At 31.0% G+C, this 11,104-nt stretch overlaps 1 protein-coding gene across 1 annotated transcript; it reads right to left on the bottom strand.

Moving 5' to 3' along the window:
• Positions 1-705: 705 nt before the first annotated feature.
• On the bottom strand, positions 706-8,639 carry LOC108776614 (cysteine sulfinic acid decarboxylase). Its single transcript, XM_018543284.1, has 8 exons — positions 8,495-8,639; positions 5,429-5,613; positions 4,728-5,025; positions 4,331-4,519; positions 4,201-4,265; positions 3,709-3,898; positions 2,111-2,280; positions 706-2,054 (listed from the first exon to the last, which is right to left on the bottom strand). The coding sequence occupies exons 1-8, from the start codon at positions 8,624-8,626 to the stop codon at positions 1,808-1,810; spliced, it is 1,476 nt and encodes a 491-aa protein (XP_018398786.1). The 5' UTR covers positions 8,627-8,639; the 3' UTR covers positions 706-1,807.
• Between the last annotated feature and the right edge of the window lie 2,465 nt (positions 8,640-11,104).

Here is an 11,104-nt window from a genome sequence, read left to right as displayed (position 1 = left end):
AAATGAGTGCGTCCTTTTCTAGATAGAATTACCCCCACTCCTCAAATTTCCGACTGCGTACTTTAGTACTACTATCTCTAAGCATTGAGTAGGGTTACCGTATCTGAATCACAAAAAAAGAGTACATATTATGTACACTTTTAAGAAAGAACGATGATCCGAAAGGAAAAGGTACAATTTTTTTATATATTAAATGTAGATATTTATTGGGAGTACAAATTAGTTCGGTCCGTTTTTCAAAAGATGATCGTCTCCAAAGACGAGTCATTTTTTCGAGATGGAATTCGAAAATTGCCTAAGAGATGTAGGGGAAAAGTAATAGCCAGCCGATGGACAATACTTTAATTAATCTGTTCATTCATTTTGTTTTGAAATAAATGCATTTTTGAACACAAAAAACGGACCGAACTAATTTGTACAACTAATAATAAAATAAAAAATAAAATAAAATTTCTTTAAAACAATTTTTATTGATTCTTATTAATCTAATTCTTATTAATTGATTCTTATTAATATAATTTTATAAATACGAAATTTTTTAATAATCAGAAATTTTACGTAAAAGAAGTATACATAAATGTATTCTTAAGGAGATGCTGGAGCCGTCTGTATTATTGATAAAACTAGGAAAAAATATAAAATTACAGATTTCTTTATCTATTTTTATCTTCAGCGTTGGTCGTTATACTGAGATTAAATCAATAAAGAAATCTGTAATTTCATATTTTTTTCCAGGTTTGGACACAATATAGACCAGGAGCCAGGTACATTAGCATGAATATTTAAAAATAATTAAGTGAAGAAAGAATTTTTATTGTGCGAAACTATTACGAAGAAGTTAGAGAGGAACGAAAACGTCAAAAACGCTAGTTTTATCGGTAATATAGACGACACCGCAGTATCTCCTTGTACAGCTAATAACTCTATATATGTGAACTAACGACGTAAGATGGATAATTTGATGCTGTCGAGCGTCAAATAAATTATGATTATCGAAGTCATACGTTTATGCGAATAATATAGATATTGTATTCGCTGCATTTTGCGCGTTTATTTGTAACAGGGCTCGGCACGAAATGCAACTTTCGGCCGATTTTCGAATCGACTCCGTCTATCGCTATCCCCTTCACCTCACTACCCCGCCCCAAATGCCGCTCGACGCTTAGGAGCGTACTAAGACGTAATCATTACGCTCATAGACGTAAGCTCATCTATCTTTTGTTTTCGCTTATTATATACGAAACTAATAGTGAATTCTCTCGGTTGACCGTATTAGTGTATATTATTGTACATTAAAGCCGTTATACACAAATTTAATCCGTGTAAAAGTAAAATGCAAGTATTCGAATTATAAAATATAGATTTTACGTAACGGCACAGTAACATCTATTGCAGATCTCATGGTTTAATTCCGTTTTTATATTTATATCAAACAAACATTTTTATACTTTCAATTTGTGTACTATTTTAATGTGCATCAGTGCGCTCTGAGTGGATCCAATCGAATTCGCTGTAAGATAGAATGAAAAAACGCTTCTTACGACTATGAGCGTCTTAGTACGTTCCTAAGCGTCGAGCAGTATTTGGATTGCGCGCGGGGTAGTGAGGTGAAGGGGATAGCGGTAGACGGAGTCGATTCGAAAATCGGCCGAAAGTTGCATTTCGTGCCGAGCTCTGGTTTGTATTAAAGACAAAATTCTTTTTTTTTTATGCGACTCCGTAAGTACTTATAATACCAATTTTTTCACGATAAGAACAAATCTTCAATATTATTATATAGAACACAACTCAAAGAGAAGTATTTTTTCTATAAATCAGTCGCGATTTTTTCTATCTGATCGATAACGTAATCCATGGACGATTTTGTGGGTGATGGTTGGCAATTTACAACCATGCGAAAAAAATTGCCAATCTCCTTCTGCGGTAATGGCATATAACTAATCATGAGAGTTCCCTCTAGAATCAAACGTTTCTTTATTTCGACTGTGACAAGGTACAGTCTCTCCCACCAATTTGGAGTTTCATTCTCATTGCGCATTGTTGATGGTATATACCTGAAAAAAAATTCGTCTTATAACTGCGTATTTCTCGATAACGCCGAATCTCTTACCAAAAACAAATGTTGCAACACTGGTAGTGAGGTTGCACCAACCGGAAACCGGCGGTCTCTTTAATTCGCTTCAGAAAGTATTCCACGCAGGACATTGCTTGTTCCACTGATCGCGTAAGGCCGATCTTGCCACGGGCTTTCCACATTAACCAAAATTTCACTGCATCGACCTTAAAAAATATTATTAAATAGATTAAAATGAGTAATTGTTGCGAGTTCACTCAAATAAAAAAATACGCGCGTAACATGATCGTTACGAACTTCAGTTTCTATTTCTTGTACTAATTCAATTGTTTGTTTACTTCTCCTGATAACCAAAAAAGGAGACCGTTTCAAGTAATCACGTATATTTTCTCGAGTTAAATAGATTTCATACAGTGGAAGTTATAAAGGTATTGTGGCCGATGAGCTAATTACCATATTCATCCTTCAGATCTAGATAATACTCGTCTACCAACCTTGGAAATTTGGCTTGTTGGTTTAGACAATCTGAAGGATTTCCGGCACACGTTCTCAAACGGTATCAATAACGATACATGGCATACGCATTCCTTTCTCTCAAGCCGGCTAAGCCAGACAAGTTACTTAAACTGTTCTGGACGGAAGCGTATATTCTTTCATATGACTACCAAGTACCTTTGTAGAAAGGTATTTTACAGTATTTATGTTAAGTCCTCTCACTTGGTAAATCATTCTCATGCAATGATTCTGAGACGTACATTTCTCAATTAGACGTACTTACTCAATTATATTTACAAAAAAAGAAAGAAGGCGACAACTATTGATTGTCTTGAATTCAATTAGTTATATCTTTCGTTCTCAATGAACATACATTGTCTTTAATGTTGTGAGATTATTTCATTCATAAACCAATACGATTGTTATTTACAAACTGAGCTTATTATATGAGATATTGATATATTTCATTCAAAGAATATTTCAAACTAAGATAATTTTTCTTGCAAGGATCCTTGTAAAACTTATGATATCTTTCTTATAATTTTGTTCAAAATTGTGACATTTTTATTATTAACAGTTTAATCGAATACTAAGATGTTTTATCGTTTAATTAATTTTATTATTTCCAGGATAATTATTGAACATATTTAAACATAAATCTGTATTATTGTTTTTTAATACCTTTTCATTTTCAGATTAACATTTCAATGAAATATTCATGACAGATTGTAATACATCTATTACTTACAATATCTATTACTTACAAAATTTACAAGATAATATTAAATTATATCAAGCGAGAATTTTATTCTAAAACGAATTGCGTTAATAACACTTTTTTCATTGTAATAGCTTATTGTGATTTGAATTTATACAATGTACAAATTTTATATTCTGTAATTATTAAATATTTTTCTCAACTTGGCCGGCGTATATATAATATCTTCTCGCTATCGAACAGTAATTAATGATGGTTTTTGACCAAAGTTATAAAAATATAAAAATTATGTTTTCTATTTTCTACGTATCTACAGATCTTTTAAACGAAAATCTTAGCTCTTTCTGTAATATACAAGTTATTGTGAATAAATTCCGACATGATATCTCGTAAAAATTCAATATAGTGGATACGTAATTACCTTCCTGCCACATTGCACGCTTTTATCGCCTGTGTCCCAACTAACGTCGTAAAATTTGTCCTGCTGGAAAAGATACTTGGCCTGGGCACAATTTACCTCGTACAGTGTATTTTTACCTTTGACCAGAAATAAAGAACACTGCAACGGTGCACCGAGCATCTTGTGCAGATTCCAGGACATCGAGTCTGATCTGAGCCAGTCATAAAGAGTCATAAAGTAAAGAGAATTAGTTAGAAAAACTGCTTGCATCAGGAAATCATTTTTAGTTCTTAACGTTGCAGAAAAGAAAGTATTCATTTTCCCGTTTTTTTCGAATACATAGAATTTTAACATTTTGCCTAAACATCCTAATAGAAATCGATCGCTTGAAAATAAATCACGCAGACAATGATTATACTCAAGACACTGGTATGCGAACCAGCAGTAGACTTTCAATTTTAGAAAGGTCGTCACTTTCCTTCCGCAACGGCATCATGATAAATAATTACGAACAATTCGATGCCCCGCAACCTGTACCGATATTTTTCCGAGAACAGCAAAGTTCCACCGAGACATGCCTGCAACAAACGTCTGTTTAAATTACGGTTCTAATCGACTTTCATTATATCATACTTATACTGACGTCTACGTGCAGCCAAAGTGACTCGCTTCGGCATACTGCGGCGATTTCTGGTAACGGATCGATGGCACCAAGCACAGTGGTTCCGGCGGTGGCGTTTACGAAGAACGGTTGTTTTCCATCATTTCTCGCCTTTATTATAAGTCTCTTTAGGTCAGCCACTTTCATGCGACCAAACTCGTCTGTTTTCACCTGTAACGGAAGTATATTCTCTCGTGTAATTAATCATTATGATTATTAGCTTAAATATATAAAACATACAATTCAATAATTAATTATCAATTGAAATAAGAATCATATATAGAGAACATTTCTTTAAATTTCGGTTTTTTGAAAGAAGATTAAAATGTAGCACATTTCTTCAAACAAGTATTATAGATATTTTTCCACATTATCATACCTTATAAACTTGATCGATGCCAAAACCCAACCAATTAGCACTTTTCAGGATTGAATAATGACTATCTTCGCTAGTAAAACATGCTAAAGGTGATTTCAACGGAAAGAGCCCCGACTTTTTGATAGACGGTAATATCTTGTGTCTGGCCAATATCATTCCGTACATATTCGATATACTACCACCTGGACACATTATACCATCAGCGTCTGGCATCGACGGGTAGCCAACCAGCTCTAGAGATTTCTGTATCACTTCTCGCTCTATGAGAGTAAATACGGGTGCGACTTCGTAGGTATACCTAACAGAAATGTTCACAATCAATTAGCAGTTAGTTACTTGTACTTCACTTCATTTAGATGCACATAGCATCATTTACAACTACATTGAAGAATATTCCTGAAGATAATTTATCGAAGAGAAGTTATCTAACTTTCATTTTTCTAACAAAACTAAAACTTCCTCGACGATGATAAGAACTTCAATACATCGTTAATTGAAATTATCATAGGTCGTGCATCGTCTGAAATGCAAATTAGATTAGCAATATCTGACGCACACGAGACAATAAAAAAATATAGCTTTGATTATTCATTCGTTTTATTGAGAAAGGTAGATATCATTACATCCAATTACGAAAATGGAGAATACACACATTGTTCACTATTTTAAATTATCTCTTAAAATTTGAAAATTATTCTTACTGGCTGGTGTTCAACACGTCCGTTAACCAAGAGCCAATTAATCCATATTCATCAACTCCAGCGTAGAGTTGATTATGAAAATGAGGACTAGACGTTTTTACGGAAAACTGTACAGTCTGTCGTATCACTGTTTCTATTTCCCTGTTACTTGCTGGCTTGTCGTCCAAAGACAGTGGCATGATTTTCTATGAATAAGAAAACAATTTCTCATCAATAAAATAAATATTGCTATAAGCTTTAAACAAATTGTAGTTTACGTTATAGAATATAATTGCTATATTAACAATGCAAGTTGTTCATTTACATTTGTTTACAATTGCTCACTTGGTCCAACTTACAATTAATACAAAAAAACATAAAGAATCATAAAATACACTAACGCACGCGCACGTATAAAATACAATATATTGCTTATTCATTTTAATACACACCAGATTGCATTTCGTAATTGTATTATGTATGTTTTTTTGCATAAAAATGAATCCACCTCAGTTTATTTTTTGATTAATAACTCCTTTTTGAGAGTTTGCTTCACACTATTTTTACAATGCCACAATGATTGCATTTCGTTATTCATTGCACGCGAGTACTGAATAATTATAGTATACATAATTCACATATTTTCAATATTCGCAGTGAAGAACGGAACGGAGTCATAAATACATACAACAAGCAACACTACTGAAATTCTTTCACTACAAATGTGTTGAATCGATTTAAAACAGCATTGGTACATGATCTCACTTCCGAGCATCTTGTAACTTTATGCGCATATTTTGTTTCCTTAGAAACTACAGTTTTCAAGAATTTTTATATTAAATTATGTTTAAATGATGTGCGCGTGCATGCAAGTGCAGAAAATGTTTATAACAGCAGGTAAACTCATATCTGTGATATATATATTATATTAAAGTTGTAGACATTATGTTCACCGTATCTTTTACAGAAAAATCAATAAACCCAAGTAGTATACTGACTTATTTGCTGTTATTTTAATGTCAAAAGGACATTAAAAACGTTACTTTTCTGTTGTCAAACTGATGACAAATAAGTCAGCTTGCTACTTGGGAATTTTGGAGTGTATTAAGATTGTAATAAACTACCATATATGTGTATATATTAACTATATGTGTATATATAAATAAATCAAAACGTCAAAAACTCAAATTTATAAACTTGTTACTTTGGATTTAAAATATTTTTTATTTTATACTATCCCTATCTATAAGGAAACTTTCTGAAAGAATGATATATTATTGTGGCATATCAAAGTTTCTTGAAAATGAAAGCGACAATTCATTTGGTGAACATTCCGATTACACGATTAAAACTGCAAACATTGTCCTCATCACAAACTTCTGCGTATCATATTATTATTCCATGAGCAAGCATTTCATTGTGTACCGTGGAATATTTTCATAGTACTGTCTACGTGTGCTATACATCATAATCGTTGAAATATTTAAGTTAAATATTTCAATAGAAATGAAGCAAACGTATTTATTATGCTACTATTATTAATAATACTATTAATACTTTATAATATAATATATTGCACTTGTGGCATTATTACTTTTTAATGAATATCAGTGTTATATTGACGGTTTTCATTACGCATTTGATTATATTAATCTTGCTCTGAAATGCTTAAGAACAATCTTCAAACAAAGATAACACCTCGTTCAAGAGCGAAAAGAGAGAGGAGTGCATCTCAAAAAGAACGTTTAAAAACAAACAGAAGTGTTTCTAAATCAAATTTTAGCAATTATGAAATACGATAAAGCAACCAACCAAGCTCGTTTTCCAACTAATGTGCGACAATTAAGATGTTATTCCTAGAGGAATAAAAATATTGTCGAGTTCATTTAAACTCATAATAAAACTTAACTATTTTATAAAAAAAAAAAGAAGTTGGACACTAAGACTTGTTTTGATATGTCCTTCCATTCACAAGGTTAGGAAATGTTACCATTATTTTGCCGTTACTTCTTATAATAAACAATTTGATAATGACATTGCAATTTTTCAGGATAGTAAAGCTCTAAACACAATGCGAAACAATAGGGACAAGAACAGCGATAGGAATAAATAGATATAAAGCGATATATAATTATCATTTCCTGTTGCACACTATGCCGCGAAAGAAATCAAATTGACAACCAATCTGATCGTATAGATTGTATATTCTTCTATCTGTGATATATATATATATATATATATAGACTGATAGTATATTCTTCTATCTGTTTTAAGTTAAAAAAATACGAACACTGATTGATAAGCTATAGAGCGATAGACACAGAATTCCAACTCGTGGAAAATTTATCGCTTTGCCTTATTCCGTATTCCTATGTGCAAGGATGTTGCCTCGTAATGTATTTTAAAGCTTAACTAACTAAACGCTAAGGTTATGCTAAGATTGGAAAAGTTACTTTGAAAAGTAACTTGTCACCGTTATAAGTTATATTTACTGAGAAAAGTAATAAGAGTATATAACTTTTATAACACGTAACGTTACTTCTAACAAGTAAAAAAGGTAACACATTACAAGTTAGGACTTATTTTTTTCAGTTACGAATTTTTCAACCTGTTACAAATAACTTTTCCAACTCTGGTGTTACCATTACTTACCGTCATAAAAATTCGCAAACATTATCAAATCGTTATTATAACAAGATAAAAATCGACAAAATAATTACAAGTAATGCGTTATTTCCCAACTCTACAATTTTTACTAATTAATGTTTAACAATGTTTAATCGAATAATGTTTAATATTTTTCCATCGATTTTCACTTAATAAACTATATAAATAATCTCTTTAAAAAAAAAATGAACGATACTATTAATCCTTATTTAATTGAAAGAGAAAAATAATAGAAATATATGATGTGACATAAAATTATGATGTAGTGCAAAATATGAAAATATAGTATTACGATCGAAGTAAATTGAAATGTAAAATAGTTTTTAAAAAATTATTTGTAAAAGTCATATGTAAAAAGTGACAAGTTAATATATTCGAAACTTTTACATAATTGGCCCCGAAAATTAAACTATTATTTACCTGTAAATATTGAGGATGACGGAATCGTACCACAGGTTGATCGTCAGATCGATTGAATACATTCTCTTCTTTAAGAATCTTCAAGAGTCTCTCCAATAGCTCGATGATGCTGTCGGTACTTGATGCAGCCATCGCGAAGAGTATACTGACTGACCAACCGACAAATCTATCGGTACGCTTGTTTGGCCCCTTCCATTTCAACTTCTACTAACGAATCGCTCTTTGTCGTAGTCATTGAAAACACGTCGTATGTACGTGAACCTTGACGATTCCATCGTGCTGCTACGGAATTCGCGCGTGCCAATTACGCAGAGTTCATCTCTCTCCGTTACGCTCGAGATGGTTCTTGAACTTTGCCTTTTCGTAAATCGTACAAAAATACAATATAAAATTACTGATGTACTCTAGATATTAGTACTTTAGATATTTTGAATTAGTTTAAAAGTAATTTTATAGAACATCTTATATACTAAAATTATATATTGATTTGAATATTGATATTGAATGATCTTATTTTGCAGTTTTCTCTCAATTGAGATCTTATTTAATTAAATCGTATTTTTTATACTCTAAAAAGTGTCGGTGTGAATTTAACACTTTAATGAGAATTTAATATATATCCAAGCGGTGCTTGTACATTACGTTGGTGTTAATATTAATACCAACATGGTGTGGAAACTTATGATATTAAATCTATGTCATATTAATATTAATATTAATACCGACACACAGTGAAAATTATACACTATTATATATATACACTATTTTTTAGAGTACACCAAAACTGTAGATAATCGTAGGAAAAAAATTCGTGTTTATTTTCAGAGAAAAATTATGTAATAATATCTTTTTTATTTTATCTTAATACATATAATAACGTAATATATTATTCTATTTAAGTACAGTATTAAATACTTTACAGTTCTATGTTTAGTTTAAAAATATAAGAAATTAATCTCTTGGGAAACAATGGGAAAAAACACGTTCTTCAAATTAAAAGTTGTTATAATTAAATGTTTTCAGAACTGTGGCTTTATGGAATATTTCTGTCTCTTTTTTATGTCGTATTTTACATTATGATTATAAGCATTGTAAGTTACATTATCACACTGACACAATGCGCAATTGTAAAGAAATATAGACATATTTCTTTTTCTTGTGATAACGGAAAGAAAACAAAGCATAATCAAGTGTAAAAAGACATTTTATGACGGTGCTATTATTATTAACAAAAAAATGTACTTATCTAATATTTCATGGACATTGCGTAATATTCATCTTCTAAGACTGCGTCCCACTTAACGCTCGCAACGCAAGTATTATTTGTCCTTGTTTAACGTTTGATAAACAACAAGGATGAAATAATTCCACGAATACTATGAACCTTAAATGGAACGCAGCCATAAAGAAACTTTAGAACAAGCTGCAATTTAACTTTGGGAAAAACTATTTTATCTTAACAAAATGAAATATATAAGAATTTTTTTTTGTTTGTCAGTGTGTAAAACTAAGAACTTCTAGGCTAAACATCTCAAAAAAATATTCTATTGATAACTTTTTACCGAAGTGATATACATACATGTCACTACACATTTTCTAGCCAGAAGAATTTTCCAGAAATTAAGAGGATTATAATCTTAAATCTAGCTTATCTAGTATGTTATAGCTGTATGATATGCCTCTATCTTTATAAGTATGATTTGCCGTATATCAGTGGAAAATTCTCTAACATTAAGAGGACATAAAAGAACAGAATTTTTTTGGAGGGTAAATAAAAGTTAAGTGCAGTTATAATAAAACATATATTGAGTCTCTTTTTATTTAAAAATAAATAACAAATGCTTCAAATCTTTTTCGAGTTAGTGAGTATACAATAGCCTCGACATTTTCATATTAAACTTTTTTGCAAAATTATCTCAGGAACACGTTCTTAAAAGTAATCCGGCAAAAATCAAGCGACGCGGTAGCGTCGCGACGCCAAGTGCATAAAATAAAAATATAACCATTTGACATGATGACATGATACTTGATGTGTGTATATGTTCATGTCGATGTCAAATTCACGACGCTACCACTAGCTTTATCTCGAGTTTTCACATCTTGAAACTTTAGATTAAAATTACTCAGAATTTAAAAGCAGAATCAAAAATCTAAAAACACTTTTATTATATAATGTCATCGGTATTTTTCGATTGCGACCAATCCGAATAAAATTGGTGCAGCCGATACCGAGATCTAGAGACCGAGTCCCGAAAAGGGTACGTTTCAGTTATGTTCAGACGTACGTGTGACACATACATATATTTTTCAATCGTACGTGTGACACATACATGTAAAGCGTTTTGTCCATTAGGGTGCTGTTCACAATGTCTACATTCAAAAAACAGTCACATGTGTAATAACATACATATGTGTATAACACATGTATGTACATATGTAATAATAATAACACATGTATGTTAAATAATAATAAATAAATTAATAAATAAAAATTAAAATAAATAAATAAATAAATAAATGATAATAAATTAATAATAATAAAATAAATAACTTAAAATATTAATTATTTAAATAAATAAATAAATAATAAAATAAATTGAGAGAGAGAGA

The sequence above is a fragment of the Cyphomyrmex costatus genome, unplaced genomic scaffold (assembly GCF_001594065.2).
Source record: "Cyphomyrmex costatus isolate MS0001 unplaced genomic scaffold, Ccosl1.0 scaffold365, whole genome shotgun sequence".
In the NCBI taxonomy this organism is placed as follows: domain Eukaryota; kingdom Metazoa; phylum Arthropoda; class Insecta; order Hymenoptera; family Formicidae; genus Cyphomyrmex; species Cyphomyrmex costatus.
Note: the sequence above shows the minus strand (reverse complement) of the source record. Positions and strands in the feature narration are given on the sequence as shown.